At 45.5% G+C, this 18244-nt stretch overlaps 1 protein-coding gene across 2 annotated transcripts; it reads right to left on the minus strand.

The window, feature by feature from the left end:
* Positions 1-3327: 3327 nt before the first annotated feature.
* Positions 3328-17813, minus strand: NDUFS5 (NADH:ubiquinone oxidoreductase subunit S5). 2 transcript variants are annotated; one of them, XM_088451246.1, is made up of 3 exons: positions 17729-17813; positions 4349-4566; positions 3328-3544 (listed from the first exon to the last, which is right to left on the minus strand). In XM_088451246.1, the coding sequence occupies exons 2-3, from the start codon at positions 4562-4564 to the stop codon at positions 3446-3448; spliced, it is 315 nt and encodes a 104-aa protein (XP_088307372.1). In that variant the 5' UTR covers positions 4565-4566; positions 17729-17813; the 3' UTR covers positions 3328-3445. The 2 variants fall into 2 exon arrangements, with proteins under 2 accessions (XP_088307372.1, XP_088307373.1); XM_088451247.1 differs by lacking the exon at positions 17729-17813 and adding an exon at positions 17518-17722.
* Between the last annotated feature and the right edge of the window lie 431 nt (positions 17814-18244).

Here is an 18244-nt window from a genome sequence, read left to right on the forward strand (position 1 = left end):
CGGAGAGCTCAGCAAGACCCGGAAGACCACGGAAAATAACTGTGGTGGATGACAGAAGAATTATTTCCCTGGTGAAGAAAAACCCCTTCACAACAGTTGGCCAAATCAAGAACACTCTCCGGAAGGTAGGTGTATATGTGTCAAAGTCAACAATCAAGAGAAGACTTCACAAGAGTGAACATAGAGGGTTCACCACAAGATGTAAACCATTGGTAAGCCACAAAAACAGGAAGACCAGATTAGAGTTTGCCAAACAACATCTAAAAAAGCCATTACAGTTCTGGAACAACATCCTATGGACAGATGAGACAAAGATCAACTTGTACCAGAGTGATGGGAAGAGAAGAGTATGGAGAAGGAAAGGAACTGCTCATGATCCAAAACATACCACCTCATCAGTGAAGCATGGTGGTGGTAGTGTCATGGCATGGGCATGTATGGCTGCCAATGGAACTGGTTCCCTTGTAGTTATTGATTTTGTGACTGCTGACCAAAGCAGCAGAATGAATTCTGAAGTGTTTCGGGCAATATTATATTCTCATATTCAGTCATATGGTTCAGAACTCATTGGACGGCGTTTCACAATGCAGATGGACAATGACCCGAAGCATACTGCAAAAGCAACCAAAAGAGTTTATTAAGGCTAAAAAGTGGAATGTTATGCAATGGCCAAATCAATCCCCTGACCTGAATCCGATTGAGCATGCATTTCACTTGATGAAGACAAAACTGAAGGGAAAATGCCCCAAGAACAAGCAGGAACTGAAGACATTTGCAATAGAGGCCTGGCAGAGCACCACCAGGGATGAAACCCAGCATCTGGTGATGTCTATGCATTCCAGACTTCAGGCTGTAATTGCCTGCAAAGGATTTGCAACAAAGTATTAAAAAGTGAAAGTTAGATATAGGATTTAGTTTGTCCCATTACTTTTGGCCCCTTAAAATGTGGGAGGCACATATAGAAACCGTTGTAATTCCTACACCGTTCACCTGATTTGGATGTAATTACCCTCAAATTAAATCTGAAAGTCTGCAGTTTGTTTCATTTCAAAGCCATTGTGGTGGTGAATAGAAGCCAAAATATGAAAATTCTATCAATATCCCAATATTTATGCACCTGTGTATAGAATATATAATATATATATATATATATATATATATATATATAATGTTCAGGGTGTGCAGTCTGAGGCCCAGTTTCCCCATGGTAACTTAACCTGACATTGGGCACAAGTAAAGTATAATGCCATAGTAATAGGCTTAGCCCTGACAGACATTGTTTTGTCTGTCATAGTTGCCATGCGGTCCCACGCAAACAATAAAAATGGCCATTAGGAAAACAGAGGTCACTGGGAAACTGTACAAATTCCACACAAACAGGCAAATATAAAATACTTTGCCTTCTTTGGAGAGGCTACCAGCAGCAAAGGAGAGGAGCTTGTGGACACCTTGTGTTTACACTCTTCTCCCACAGAGATGGCTGCTTCAGGGCTGTAGCGTCCTACGCAGCCAAATAGCTTGTACCATCGACTGCTGTGGAGCAGGGGGGAGTCTAGCACTGTTTGGCTCCGCCCCCTGCGCTATGTAAATGGCCTCTGACTGCCAAGTGTTACTCCCCCTTCTGGGGAACACACTTGGTATGACCCGTAGACGGGCAGCCTGTGATCAGAGCGCTCTGTCAAGGAGCCACCCCGTTGAAAAAACCCCGGCAAGATGGCACAGATATCCAGGCCAGCACTGATGCCCTGCACTCTCTACTAGGGTGCGGACTGACCCCGGGTGCAGACGGTCTCTAGTGAGAGTGGAGTGCTATGGGGCGTGCCGCCGATCCCGACACCTCCACTCCTACGGAGCCCGGCAAGCTGCGGTATCTAAGAAAGGAAAATAATATTACAAACAAAAACAAATGTCTCTGCCCTCCAAATTGTGCCTAACTCCAAAGGCACTTAAACTACACTGACATCATGGGGTTGCAGAGGGGAGGAGCTTAGGGTTAAAGCTACAGTTTAACTAGTGCTAGCTCCTGCATTCCCAGCTACAACCCCATAGTCCAGTGTTTCCCAGCATTGATGAAAATAGAAACAAAGGCTTACGGAAAGCCATGTGCAGATTCAGACTTTGCAAACTGACACACATCGGATGTGGTTTGAGTTTTCAGTGTCCAAGTCATAGGATTGTTAATAGAGGTTTGAAGGTGAAATTCCCATCCAATATTTGATCATTTGCAAACTTCATCCTAACCCGTTGCTTATTAAATTTAAGTTATGAATCGTGTGAGAGACTGGTGTAGAGACTACATTAGCAATTCTGGTGGCAAAAGATTTCATTAGCCACTTCTGTAAATTTATTCGGTTTATAAACTCTTATTATAACAGTGTTTCAGCTGGCATAATTCTATTGAAAAACACACACTTTCTGGAAAAAAGTGGCAAAGGTTTATTCTAATGGACTATATTTCATGTGACATTACTATACTAACCACACATTGTTCACTGAGGTTAGTGGGTTCTATACCAATGTATAATATTAAACATCCATTTTCCCCCTCTTCCAGCAATTCTTGAGGCATATCATTTCTTATTTAGCCACTAGCTTGTGTTTTAATATACGTGATAGATATATTTCCAACAGTTGTTATTTTCTTATTTTAGATCAGAAATCACCTAATTTCAAGATAAACAATCACACAGTAGAATATAGTATAGCTGTAGTTTTAATCATTTTGCCAGTATACATGCTTCCTAATCGCCAATTAGTTTCTCAGAAAGTCAGTATCTGAACTGATTGCTTTTAAACAAAAAGAAAGTCATATATTAAATATATACTAACTCTGTGCTGTGGTTAGCAGGACAGCACAGGATTTACTATCTGGCTATGATCTCTATCATCTGTACAAGGAACTAATCTGCATTTTTATATCACTCAGTGACAGCACGATACATCACACCATCTAAAACACACTGCATACCCAGCATAACACAGCGAGGTAAGGACAACTTATTTAGCTAACCTTGAAAAAGCTATTAATTCTAATTGCGATATAATAAAAGTTACATTTTAATTGAAGTGCATCTCAAAGAGCCACCTCTTTTTCTTATCAAGTACTTTGGTTGCTAGTGATTGCAATCCCTACTATCTATGCAGAAAAAGTGCTGAATATATGAACTAATTCAGAGACCCTAGAAAATATAAAAGAACACAAAATTCATATTTGCCTGGTGTGTAAGGTCACTTTTCTTCGGTTGTTGTCTAGTCAGTAGAACAATATTTTTTATACAAATGAGCAAACACGCATTATGTCCAAAACAATGGTGACAAAAAGCAGCGAAACTTGTGGAAGATATTTTAATTTTATACAGTGGCATATTGGTTGCCTTAAAATAACGCTGTAGTTGTATTCATGAAAAAAAACAAAAAAAAAACAAAACATTTTTATTTCATGTTATTAGGGGGTATTAACATCTTTACTGAAATCTGGGGCCTTGTATTTTCCTTCCTTCTCCAACTTTTGCATTTGTGTCCTAATGACATTCAAACGTTCCAACTGAAAGAAAGACAAACGTATATTAATAATTATACTGGGTCATGCAATGACGTACAGAACTGTACCCCCTGAATACAGGCTTTGTGAGCTGCCCTGTCTGCATTTTGTATTGAGTTCATAAATATATTTTTTAAAGATTTGCATAAACTATAACAATTCTCAAACTGAAAATAGAAAGCTTGCCACTGTACAGAGCCCTGTATCATTCAGCGTGCCAGTCACTACTCACACAACAGCTATAAGAATTATCTAGTGTGCCTTTGTTGCCTTCCACAAACCACAAGAAAAAAAAAAAAAAAAAAGCACCAAAATCTCCACCTCCTATGAAAGACATTCAAGCATAGCATAAGTGAACAATGTTAATAGAGAAATAGACTTAGACGGGAATTCAATTAGACCCGAATTTGAATAAAACGTGATTTTAACGGATCCTACTGTATGTGTTGACGCCGGCGCCTGCCCAAAAACATATAGTTATCAGGCATTCTTTTTTCGAGCCTGCTGAGAGGGGGAGGTAATTACCTGGACCCGGGCTTGTTGGAAGGGCCAGGGCCCAAAGCCACCACCCACCTTACCTTTCAGCACCCAGCACACGCTGCTGTGTGCTGGGCTGCAGTGGGACCAGGGAGACTGCTCTCCATGTGCGGAGGTGTGGGGGAGCAATCACCCTGATCGCGCCCCCTCCTCAGCCTGCACGGCCCTGCTAATACTTAGGAAAAAAAACCCTAAGGGGACGTTGAAATTATCAGCATTACTCAACAGTTAAGTGGTCTGATGTGTCCACTGGGTATGGCACTTCCTCACCGTTTTGGCTCTGTGCATACACTCAAGAAAGTCTTCATACTCCAGTTTACACTCCTTCTGAGCCCGGATGGTCCCAATGCCATGGATGCATTCCACCCATTCTTTCTCAAATGCATGGCAACGTGCAGGTTCACCGAAAGGTTGCGCAGAACTCTGCAGCAGCATCCATTTGTCTATATTGATCCCGAGTTTGGTTTGAAGATCAATAAATGGCATGACTGTGGGTAAAAAGAAATGAGGAAAAGTGATTAGTAGTATTGCATGTACGTCGTCAATAAAATACCATAAATTTATCCTGAGAAATAGGACATTTCACCTATGACCACATCCCCAATGGTCAGCGATGGGTTGTGCGACGGAGACTATTATAAGAGTGCACCAAAGTACATGAAGCCATGAAGACAAATGTTAATTTAATCTGAGTGGACACAGTAATCATAAATGTACTTTAGGAACCATCACGGCACAATCCATTTCTTTGTTTGCCCCAATTATTTTGAGTATGAATATAAAAGGAACCAATATCCAAAACAGATAACAAAACAAATATCTGCTTATACCAGTAAACAAAAAAGAGCAAACAAAACATGTAAATTCCTAAATAAAATTAAGAAAAAATGTGTGTGGAGAAGAGATTATACTGTAAAAGTTGGTCAAGTCCTTAAAAATAAATTTAATCAGATTTATTTTTTCCTTTGCGATACAATAATTATTTAGCTTGACCAAATCAAAATCCAACAATGATTCCATTCACTGTTACAGGACTTTTTTTTTTTTTTAGCTGAACCCAATGGGTTCAGCTAAAATGGGTTAATATGTAGACCCTCTTATCTCTAAGGCACGTATTCAATTTGGAGCGAAAAGCCATTCTCGGTGAAACTTTTTCGACGATTTCACTTATGCCCGTATTCAAATTTAGCATAATTCCGCCGCTGCGAAAATGCAATGCAATAGGTGATAAAGTTCCGCCACTGAACACCAGTCGAAAAAAAAAGTGCAGAAATGCGGTTTTGGGATGCAGAAACCACTCTACACCCTTTGCACACCCCCCTTGACGCAAACTGCGTCAAAAAACGCTGAAAAAAAACAAAGGACACCGCAAAAAAGCACTATGAAAAAGTGGTGAAAAAGTTCAAAGTGGGGGTACAACCTTAAAAAACTAGCTAAATAGCCTTTGGGGGGGTGGGGGGGTCTGCAAGTATGGGGGATGTTTTTTTTAATGCAGGTGCTTGCTAAAGGTGCGTTTTTTTGGTGCACTTTACAGCTGGATTTTAGTGATTTTGAACTATGCTTTCACCCATTTTCATGTACCCCAAATTTGATGGGACTACTTATTTTACAAAAAAAAGTAGCAAAATGCTATTCTTCACCAATTTTGTCAAATATGCAATAAAATAGCTATTGAGACCATTTAAACACCCCGGGCTATTCGGGGGTACCCATAGTCATGCCCCATGTCAGCATCTTTTGGGGGTGTCAGACTGATTTCCCCCCCCCAAATTTTTTTTTTCCGCCGGGTCCCGTTTTCGCCAATTTGGAATTGAATACGGGGATACGCGGGGACAAGCGCGATACTTTATCGCTTCCAAAACATCCGATGACGGCAAAAAGTTTGGCAACGGACTTTTCGCTCCAATTGAATTTGCCCCTATGTCTGTCTGTTATTACCGTCTTGTATTATTACTGTTTGTTCCCAACTGCAAAGTACAATGGCATATGCTGGCGCTATATAAGTAAATGTAAATAAATACATTTAGCCAACATTTAAAAAAACTTTGTGGGTAAAGGTGCCTACACACTTGGCGATGTGCTCACGATCCGACATTGTGTCCAATTTCCCCTTGAACTCTCCCCAGCTGCTACCCGGCAGTCGTGGGCACGATTTGCTGTTAAAAACTGTCCAATGTGACAAACGATGTATCATGCCTACTAACTATTCCAGTGCATCGTGACTGAGATTGTCAGATCTGCCATACAGCACGGCAGATCTGAAGATGCTATGTACGACCTGTGGAGACGCACGTCGTGAGTGGACACTCACGATTTGGGCATATATTTTACACGATTTGTCGTCATGATGCGTCGGAATCGGGCAAACCTTGTAAAATATCACTAAGTGTGTAGGCACCTATAAAGGCAAGATTAAGTAATCCCAGAAACTTGTGGTCAGGTGAGAGGAATGTTTTAGTTACTACTCTCAGCAGTGAGAGCATCTACTGCCAAAAAGTTGCCATCATTAAAGATAGGTTTTGAACAGACCAAAAATAATTTTGAGTAAAAAAGGTAAATTAACCAGCACTACCACTAGAGGTCAGAATCACCAGTGAAGGGCAGGATGCATTTTCAAGGATTCTTTTACCATCAAAACTAGTCCACATTTTACTAGGTATCAATATCAAGCTCCTCTTCCCATGCATACAACTTAGCTAATTAAAATAAATAGCTGTTGAAACACAGTAAAAAATAATATTTCTTATTTTTAAATACAAGATAGAGGTAAAAAAAAAAAAAAAAAACAACTTACAACAAGATTATTGTATTGTATTTTCCACCTAAAAAATAAAAAATTATCTTGGAAGTCCACTAAAAGCTAAGCCATATATAAAACGTACAACATGCAGAAATTAGGGAAAACTTGGAATTATAATAATAGGAGCAAGGATAGGCAACAAGTAGCACCCCTGGCTATGATTATTTGCCCTATTCTGATGGCAGCGAGTTCTGTAAATCTGCACTACCTTTCAAATCTACAGTATGTACAGGAAGTGCATTCACCCAATCAGCACAGCTGGGCAAATCTCCATGATTTGATATCTTCTTGCCAACTTCACTTGCCAGTCACTGGTTTACTTCATTCACAATGTGGGCCAACATTTCCCCACAAAAGTAATATATGTGGCACCTGTGTGCACTACCAGCTTTTTGGTGAAGATCAAGTGTAGTCTGTCCTAATTCAAGGGGAGCCACCACAGGGCTGACTGATGGTCAGGGTTGCCTTGGCTAATGTTAAAAGGCCATTTTCCAGGATCCCGTTACCTGTACACCTGTGTAACAGAGCCAGGAGTGCACCTAGCACAGAGTCAGGGACAAGAGCACTAGGTGGTCGTAATCACTGCAATATTTTTTTTTCTTTCCCATAGCCTTCTGGCTTGGCAGGATAATATGAGATACGGTAAGAACTTACCCTTGTTATCTCTATTTCTACGAAGTCCATAGGGTTCCACAGGATACTCTTGGCGTATAGGTGATGACGTCAGTCTTCAGGCACCACAGAGTTAAAGTTTTCAGCCTCCCAGGATGCATCTGGGTCCCTCTCCTATACCCCGCCCCCGGGCCAAGGCATCTCAGTTACGTTACAAGCCATAGGCCGGAGGAGGAGAAGAAAGAGAGAGAAGAAAAAATCTGGACACTCACAAGAATCACATTCTCACCATAGGGAGACGGAAAAACCGGTAACCAGAATAAAGCCCATCTACAGTACAGGTGCGACAGGGCGGGAGTCCTGTGGAACCCTATGGACTTCGTAGAAATAGAGATAACAAGGGTAAGTTCTTACCATATCTCATATTTTCTACTTCAGGGTCCACAGGTTATCCACAGGATACCTTGGGGATGTCCCAAAGCAGTATCCTTTAAGGGTGGGGACGCTCCTGTGCTGAGAGGAGAATCCGCCGCCCGAAGGAAGCATCCTGAGAGGCAGTGTCAAAAGCGTAATACCTCACAAAGGTATGGACAGAATACTACGTAGCAGCCTTGCAGATCTGAACTGCAGAGGCACCACGTCTAGCTGCCCACGAAGGACCCACAGACCTAGTGGAATGAGTCCTCACCAAGGAGGGAACTGGAAGACCTTCAAGAAGATAAGCTTCTGAAATTGCCATACGAATCCAGCCTGCCAAAGTCTACTTTGAAGCAGGCCAACCCTTTTTACGGAAGCCATAGAGGACAAACAAGGCGTCCGACTTCCTAAAAGAAGAAGTGCGGTCAACATAAATTCTCAATGCCCGCACAACATCCCAAGTGGCGTCACCCACTGAAAGTCCAGGTGAATTGAAAGCCGGCACAACAATTTCTTCATTGATGTGAAAACTGGATACCACTTCGGGAAGGAATCCCGGACGAGTGCGAAACACCGCCCTATTCCTATGAAAAATCAGAAAAGGGGGTCTACAAGAGAGAACCCCTAAATCTGAAACCCTTCTGGCCGAGGCAATGGCCAGAAGGAATATGGCTTTAGCTGTAAGCCATTTAAAGTCCACTGAGTCCAGTGGTTCAAACGGCGGTCCCTGGAGAACTCTCAGGACCACAGCCCAATTCCAAGGCGCCATCAGTGGAACAAAAGGTGGCTGAATACGAAGAACACCTCGCATAAAGGTGTGCACATCAGAGAGCGCAGCAATCCTACTATGAAACCAGACTGACAGGGCAGACACCTGCACTTTGAGAGAAGCCAGGCGAAGCCCATAATCCAGTCCAGCCTGTAGGAAAGCCAACACCCTAGACAGGCGGAACTCCCTAAGGGAATACCCTCTAGGTCTACACCACCGGAAGAAAGTATGCCACACACGATGGTAGATTCTTGCCGAGGAATGTTTACGAGCTCTTAGTATGGTTTGCACCACGGAGCTAGAAAAACCCTCTGGACCTTAGCATGACCGTTTCAACAGCCACATCGAGTCAGGTCCGGGTGAAGACAAGGACCCTGTGACAGCAGATTCGGTCGTAATGGTAACCTCAGAGGAACGTCTACTGACAGACTCTGGAGGTCGGAGAACCAGTGCCGTCTGGGCCACTCGGAAGCTATCAACGGTACCGTACCTCCTTCTTGATTTGAATTTCCGTATTACCCGCGGAAAAAGGGAAAACGGAGGGAAAAGGTAGGCAAACTGGAACATCTACTGGACGGACAGGGCATCCACCAGAGACGCCTTTTCGTCTCTTGTTCGAGACCCGTACACCGGCAACTTGTTGTTGTGCCGGGATGCCATGAGGTCTATCTCTGGAAGACCCCACTTGTCCACCAGACTCTGAAAGACGTCCTGGTGTAAAGACCACTCTCCCGGATGCACGTCCTGCCTGCTGAGAAAATCCGCTTCCCAGTTGAGGACTCCCGGGATGAACACTGCCGATAATGCTGGGAGATTGCGCTACGCCCAGACCAGAATACGGAACACTTCTGCGAGTGCTGCTCGTCTTTGGGTTCCTCCTTGCTGGTTTAAATAGGCCACCGTGGTGAAGTTGTCCGACAGGACCTGCACAGGGTGACCCTGGAGAACCGGCTGTGCCAGCTGGAGAGCTCTTGACACCGCATGGAGCTCCAAAATGTTTATTGGAAGCTCCGCTTCCGCCCGAGTCCACCTGCCCTGAAACAAGTGTGGACCCGTGACAGCTCCCCAGCCCCGGAGACTGGCGTCCGTTGTTAACAGGACCCAGTTCGCCACCCAGAACGGGCGACCCTTGTTGAGGTGGGTCGTCTGCAAACACCAGGTTAGAGACAGGCGAACGTCCGGAGTGAGCCCCATCGTCTGGGACTTGAGACACTTAGGCAATCCATTCCATCTGGACCGGATCAATAGCAGCAGAGGTCTGGACTGAAATTGGGCGTACTCCACCATGTCGAATACCGACACCATTGAGCCTAATAACCTCATTGCCGAGTGTATCGACACTCGACGATACTGCAGACAACTGAGCACCCTCAACTACAAAGCAAGGATCTTTTCCTCCGTCACAAAGATCCACTGCTGCCTGGAGTCCAATAAGGCCCCGAGGTGCAGGATTCTCTGAGACGGGGTGAGAGTGGACCTCTGCCAGTTTGTCAACCAGCCGTGACGTTGCAGTACCGCAATCGTCAGATCCAGATGGTGTAAAAGAAGCTCTGGAGACCCCACTATCAACAGGAGGTCGTCCAGATAAGGCAACAGTCGGACTCCCTGCGTCTGCAGGAGAGCCGCCATGACCGCCATGACCTTGGTGAATACCCGTGGAGCAGTCACCAGGCCAAAAGGTAGTGCCCGGAACCGTAAATGTTCGTTGCAGATTGCCAATCTGAGGAACTGCTGATGGCGCAAAAGAATAGGGACATGCAGGTAAGCGTCCTGGATGTCCAATGACACCATGTAGTCCCCAGGTTCCAGTGCCAGAATAATGGACCGCAGGGTCTCCATCCGAAACAGAGGCACCCTCAAGGACTTGTTGAGGGCCTAACATGCACTGAAACTCCAGCCTGGAGTATAGTGTGCAAAACCTTCCGCAGTTCCGAGGCTGTGCTCCGGTCTAGCGGAAGGCCTGTGGTAAAGAACCGGGATGGAGGCCTGTGCCGAAAGGAGAGGGCATACCCGTGAGAGACCACCTCCTGAACCCAAGTGTCTGTCGTAGTCCTCGACCAGCACTGGGCGAACTGAAGCAGGCGCCCCCCACTTTGGGGTCCCCCAAAGGGAGGCCTGGACCGTCAGGCCGCAGGTTTGTTATCTGACCTAGGAGCCGGACGTCTGGTACTCCAGACCTGTTTCTTGACCTGTCCAGACCTGCTAATCCCTTTTTGGAATCCGCGTCCGCTTTCCAAGAACGCAACCATAAGGTGCGACGAGCAGCCACGGCTGCAGAGGAGATCCTGGAGGTGAGCGTACAAATATCTAAGGCCGCTTCATTAATGTAAGTGGCCGAGTCTCGGAGATTACCCACCAACTCGGTCTGTTCAGCCGAACAGTCAGAGTCCAAAGACGCCTCCAAATTATCCGCCCAGCGCTCCATAGCTCTGGCTACCCAACACACGGCCAGAGCCGGTCTGGATGCTTCCCTGCAAGGGAATAAACGGATTTGAGGCAGATCTCCACCTTGCGGTCAGTGACATCCTTCAAGGATGACATCGAAGGCATAGGCAACGTGGCACTTTTGACTAGGCGTGTGACATGTGAATCCACTTGCGTAGGGGATTCCCACTTAGAAAAATAATTGACCGCAAACGGATAAGCCATGGCTAAGCACCTCTGGGGCTGAAACCGTTTACCTGGATTTTTCCACGCCTCCTCTAAATGATCCACTAATTGATCAGAAAGAGGGAACACCGTAGCCTCACCCTTAATATCCTTAAAAAGGCATATATGAATGTGGCCACCAAAGGATCAATATCCTCAATAACTAAAGCCGAGTGGACCGCTCGAATAAGACCAGGGATATACACCTTGGTCCTCGCGTCCGGCTCTTTGGTACGGAGAGGTTCTTGGTCAAATAGATCCAGAATCTCCCCATCATCTGACGTCTCATCGTCATCCCCATAAGGAGCAGATAAAGATGCCACCGGCCGTTTATGAGGCCGCAACACAGACTCCCCCTGTAAAACATCGGACAAATGCTTAACCGATGTAGTTAGAGTATTAACCCACGCAGGCTCCGGAGAAACCTGGGAAGGGACAGGGAGACTGTGGGGTACCATCAATTGTCTCGGGAACTCCCGCATGGGTGACGACACCACTGACTGCTGGGACAAACCCGTCTGGGTAAACGCAGGTGAGCTAGCTGGCCCACAAGGGTTGTAAGCACCTTAGCGAAACAAGCCCAGGGAGGTTCCTGTACCGGGACCATAATCGGCCGTGACAGTGCCAGGCACTGGGGACATAACCCCTCCGCGTTACCCTTCCCCTCCGCTATTGGTACCTTACATTTAGTACACATGAGCTGGAGAGGAAAGACAGTCTCAGACATGATGGTAAGTATGTGACACTCACACCTATACGCATTGGTATAGTGTGAATAACACCCTGCACACCGCGCACCGCAAGGGCTTTGAGCAGAGCAAGATCAGGGACAGTAATATGGCTGACAGTAGAAAGTGAAAGTACAGACAGCAGGCTAGCAGATTAGTCACATACAATGCAGAAGAAACAAATCCCTGCACTATTAGCGCTGGTTCTCAACTACTCAGACCCTCAGGCTGGTAGGACTCAGCGTTGCATACACTGACCTGTGACAAACAGAGGAGAGGTATGCTGGGGGACCCAGACCGCAATGCCACCGCTCACAGGCTTCCAGCAGCATTCACCATGCTTCAAACATGGCCACCGAGGAGCAGAGGATGAAGGAGGCTGGCCTGGGGGAGGAGCGCTGACACACTATGGCCAATCAGACAGAGCAGAGAGGCTGTGTGCAGCAGGGGAGGCGCCGGCTGTGAGACAGGGAAAGCACGCTCCCCTGGCATGCATTTAACCCCTGGGACGCTGCAGCGCATGCCGCTCAGCAGCGGCCCGCTGTCCCAGGGGGTAGTGGAAGTGCAGGTTGGTCGCCTGGCTCCACGTTGCAGCTAGTCCCCAGGGAGCCCCCTGCCTGGGGACTCAGGACCATGTGATCAGCGGGGAACAACCGCGGGACCCCGCTGCTTACCTGCTATCCCCTGGGATCCGGCCATGGTCCAAGACATCTGGGGGCACCGCTAGCCGTGACCCCAGATGTCTACCAGCATCCCCAGATCAGTACCAGTGTTCTGGTACCGGCAGGGTGTAGGGGAGACGGCATGGACGTCAGTACTGACTGTCCATGCTGTACTCCCAGATGTGCAGCTAGCGCTACCTTTAAAAGAAACTTCAGGGGCTCTTCATAGCCCCCCTCTGCACAGTGCCTCCGACTCCGGCCAGGCACCAACGAAACTGAGATGCCTTGGCCCGGGGGCGGGGTATAGGAGAGGGACCCAGATGCATCCTGGGAGGCTGAAAACTTTAACTCTGTGGTGCCTGAAGACTGACGTCATCACCTATACCCAAAGGTATCCTGTGGATACCCTATGGACCCTGAAGTAGAAAGAATGTTATACCCACTGGCAGTAAGGCTAGAGCGACCTGTTCTTGTGGATTGGTGAAGGCTATAATGACCTGTCACTAAATTCCTACTGCTGACTTATTATACATCCACACTCTGCCTCCGCCTCCGATCAGTTGGCATAGCAGCTTGAAGACACAGCATGGCTTTTCTTTGTAGTGCTCCATCTCCTCTACAGGAAAGGAGTGGTAAGACTGAACATTCCAGTACACCTTCTAGTTTGGGAGTCACTGCCACACATGCAATAGGCTCCAGTCCCAGGATCTTCCTCACACTAGCAGTACCGTCTCCTTCCAGCAGAGACAGACACCGAGACATCATAGTCCAGTTCACCCAACACATACGCTGCCGTGCTGGGACTGATGGGTGACAGTAAGGGACATGCAGGAAGCCATCCACACAACCCACAACTGATGCATATCTTGGCCTCCCAGCTCCAGGGTAGGGACATGTAATTATAAAGGAGCAAGGCACAGAGTTCTCCCATCCACAGTCACAGAACATTGGGCCAGATACAGTTGTACATTATGTTTTCACTGCTGAAAGATGTTCGTCCGTCTGTGCATGAACCAAGGGCTCTCAGCAACTGTTTATTCGAAGTATGATTGACAGGCAGGGAGCATTTGGGGAAGGTAACGGGAAATGGCTGCAAGAAACACAAGCTTCGGGGGCATGTCATATCCAGCGTATGCAATTCCATACACAAGTAATATGGCTCTGGCATCTCAATTCCCACAGCTATTCTTAGACTTACTCAGGACTGCTACAATCGAATAATCTACATATTTGCAAGCAGATGTGCGACTTTTTACGCATATGCTTGGCTTTGCAAAGCTGCAGGTGGGCGTCTCAATACATCTCCCAGCGTCTGTGACATTTGCCTATTTTCGCATAGCATTTGCTTACACATTCGCAGCAGCGGATGCATTAGCGTACAATTCAGAAATTCAGCCCATTGTGCACTGTGCTGGGTACAGGTGTGACTTTGTGTTAGGAAGTACCTGGAGAAGACCTAGCTAACTATATAGCATCCAAACATTGGTCTGTTGTGCTGCTCCGGATCTGTGATCAGTCAACCAAATTACAGTACTCCAAGTCTGGTGCAGAAAACGGAAGGCACAGTAAGTTGGTGCTTACATTTATATGAAATTACATATATAAAGAGATAAATAATCAAAATAGATTCCTTACATGGGATTTACCAATAGAATCGTCATTTGCCCTATTCCATCTCTCACATGTGGATACATGTAGAACAAAAGAAAAAAAAAAAAAGACTACAATAGTTTAATACACTGAGTGGCCAAATTATTATGACCACCAGGAGATTTTATGCAAAGTAGCTATTCCGAAGATAATGCTGACATAGGGTGTCTGAGTTTATAAAAACAGAAAGGCAAAGGTATGCAGAACCTAAAAAAGTATCAATTATGAGATAATGGGTAAACTGTGCGATCTGAGGGACTAAGGCCCTCATTCAGAGGCTCTCGGAGGATGCAAGCGGTCGCTCAGAAACTGGGCGGACGCTTGCATCCTGACCGGCCGCCTCTGTTTTGGTCTTTAGGCTGTGGGTTTACACCCACAGCTCTAACGACCGCTAGGGTGATGGTCGCGATGGTCATAGACCATCGCGACCATCGGGGCTTACGACGAGACCCTAGGGTAGGGTCTCACTTGTCGTAAGCCCCGGAGAGCTTCTGGCTCTGTCAGAGCCGGAAGCTCTCCACTGACATCACTAGTGATGTCAGTGGGGCCTCCCCCAAACGGCAGGCGTTCCCATGGGAACGCCTCCGTTTGGGCTGCCACCCCCCCGGCCGGCCTTCCAAACGGGGCGTGCTGTCAATCAACATCGACAGCTCGCCCCCTTTGGAAAGAGACCGGCTATGACCGACGCTGTCGGTCGTAGCGGGTCTCACGCATGCGCACTGGACAAACATCGAGGCGGCCGTCCGCCTCTGAATGAAGCCCTAAATGTGGATTGCTTATTGGTGTTCACAGCAGAGATGCAAGCATTAGCGAAACAACTGCACTGGTGAATTGTATGGTAGACATTAGTTGTTAACTTGTACACAAAGTGGACCAGCAGACAGAAACCTGGGTCTGTGCGCAAGGCCTGTGGTCGTGAACAGCTACTGGAAGCTCAAAGGGAATGGAGAGTGGGCAGACTAGTTTAGCCCTACAGATGGCAACAGTGCAGCAAATTATGCATAATCTGAATCAGGGACCGACAAACAGTATGCCGCATAGTACATCGTATGGGATATAGAAGCAATGGCGTGCAGAGGCCTTCTATCTGCTGCAACCAGGGTGAAACACCTCCAGTTTGCTCAGGAACACTGGAATCAGACAGTAAATGATTGGAATCAGGACAAGTGGTCTGACTAATCAAATTTTCAACTAAACCATGCAGATGATAGGGTGAGGATATGGAGACAATAGCACAAAAGCATGGATCCTTGGTGCATCATCACGACTCTTCAGGCTTGCGGAGGCAACATTCTAGAGATGCGTTCATCGCATCTGGGATAATATTCCCCATGAAACATACCAAAAGTTTGTAGAATTAATGCAAATAAAAAAATTAAGCTGTCTTAAAGGCAAAAGGAGGCCCAACAAAGTAGTAGCTCAGAGGTCATAATAACTTGGCTACTCAGTGTATGTCCTCAATGAAGGTTAAAAAAAAAAAAAAATATTCCCACAAAAGTTATGCACTCACTGTCCCACATCTTGTAAATGGTTCTTTCACTCCATGGAAAAACATCAGATCTTAGATCTCCCATTCCATAGCGTGTGTATACCCCAAAATATAAGAGGCAAGTGATAGTGTAACACTGTTTTAATTATCTCCTTAAAACCATGGACACTTACACAGATAGACAAATATGTTAATGGTGTAATATAGCCTCAATTAAGGTTTATGTTTCTGGTCTACTACATATATTCACATGTGAGATATGGAACAGGACAGCTAATCAAAAACAATTCTATTGGAGAACCCCTATACATGTTTTAAGGAATGTATTTTTGATTATTTAGCTTTTTATGTATGGCATTTGATATATTGCTTATTGCACTTCCCATTTTGTGCTCCAGACATTTGTATATTTGGAATGTTGGGGACACTCGGTGCAGACAGTATTTGAGGGGCTGCTTGTATTTGCACATTTTTGGGGTACCTATGCAATTGTATTTGGATTACAGTACTCATCAGCACTATATTCTGCATGTTGGGTGGGTTCACTCTCACTGTGGTCTGAGTTATGTGCTTTGGGTTTAGAAAAACTGTGCGTCTATGTAACACAAACCTGTGTGATGTCCCAGAAAAACATCATGATTCTAATCACTAGTGTCAAGTGTCACAGGATGCGCAAATATCTCTAAAACTTGTATTGAAATTTTAACCAGCATACAGTATGCCCATACAATATATTAAAGATGTTGGGAAACTCTTTCGCAGGAAAAGTGACTGTCTTCTGGACTTTTACCCAAAGGCAAATAAGGGCAGGGGGAATAAATTGTAAAGTGAAACCTTACACATGTACATAATATTTTAGCATGGCAGACAGATATTTAATTACATACATAGGGCTCAATTCAATTGAACGCAAATTAAATAGCGCTGTGAGGGAGCTCCTAGAGCTATTCAATTCAGCGCGCTGTTAGGTCGGTGAATGCCCGTTCTCCCGCCCTAAACGGGCATTATCCAACTAAACTGCCCGACGCAATGCTGTTTCCGCAGCGCTAAGGGCAGAAAACCGCATTGCGCATGTACTTTTAGCGGATTTCTGCTCGCACCCACGGAGAGGTGCAAGAAGAAATGCATAACAGAGCGCTGAATTGAATAGCTCTGGGAGCTCCCTCCTGGCTCTATTTAATTTGCATTCAATTGAATTGATAGAGAACCAAGAAACAATCGTTTAATCAGATAAAGGAACAGGTTGTTCCACAGTAGTAATTTCAGAACAGCATAATATTTGGGGGCTCCAGTTCATCAATGTGTGCCTTATGCCTATAACTGTTATTACATTGGAGAAGCTGATTGACTAGGATCTTGCACTTCGCTGGTTTGAATTCTATGTCATGTGTCACAATGACAGATCACTGTCCTCACTCTTACCAACTACTGACACTATTTTTTTTTTTTACGTTGTAGACTCACATTCTGCATCTCCTATATCTTGAAGACATATTTTTTGAAAAGTTAATGTACAGTATGACCACCCAGGGTATACTACAGGTCACACAAGGCCTCCTGACACCAGTCCTAGGCCATGGAATACACATAATGTAATAGAGCAGTGAAAGAGGAGTCAGTCATTGTTAGGAAATTCAAATACAAAAACATATGTTCCAATTACCAGGCCTGATTCTTGCTGTGTCCCCAGGGCCATGAAGGACAGCTTATCACATGCAGCAGAGGCTGCTGGGACACGTCCCGGGTGTCAGAGCCACTGTGATCGGCACTGTAGTAGAAGCACTCCGCTGTGCACAGGCTGCTGTGTTACAGTTATACCTATGTCACTCGGCCACTGTATCAAGGCTCAAATTCACACCCGTTAGTATCCTCACCTGCAGGGTTCCGGACGTCCTCTGCTAATCCAATTCTTCACGACACTCTCGCAGTCGTAAAGCAAAGCATCTATCACGTGCTAAGACAAACAGTCGCCATATTTGATACTGGCATCAGTAGCTTATACAACACGTACAGTTGCGAAAACTCACGCTATTTTCAAATATGAGCTCTAGATTCATGACTTTAAAGTTTAAACAGCATGTTAACAATTATTTAAGTTATAATTTCGAATGCACTTTACCAGAACCACAAATGACTTCCAATTAAAGCCATGGATTTATTTTGCTCATAGCACCCCCTGCCTGTAGGAAGAACGTTGTGAGGTGCGATAATAGTCGAAATTAGCTGTCATCAGTGGCTCTAATGTACAAACTCATTGAGGTCTCAATTAGGAGTTAGGAGCAAAATCCAACTAAAAAAAACGTACATTTGCACCTGTACAGGTCATGCTGCTATGCAGGAGCTACACATGCATATTTTTTATTTTTGCATGCAGGGAAAATACCTGATTT

This window comes from Taudactylus pleione, unplaced genomic scaffold (genome assembly GCF_031769625.1).
Source record: "Taudactylus pleione unplaced genomic scaffold, aTauple2 ptg000541l, whole genome shotgun sequence".
NCBI classification, from domain to species: domain Eukaryota; kingdom Metazoa; phylum Chordata; class Amphibia; order Anura; family Myobatrachidae; genus Taudactylus; species Taudactylus pleione.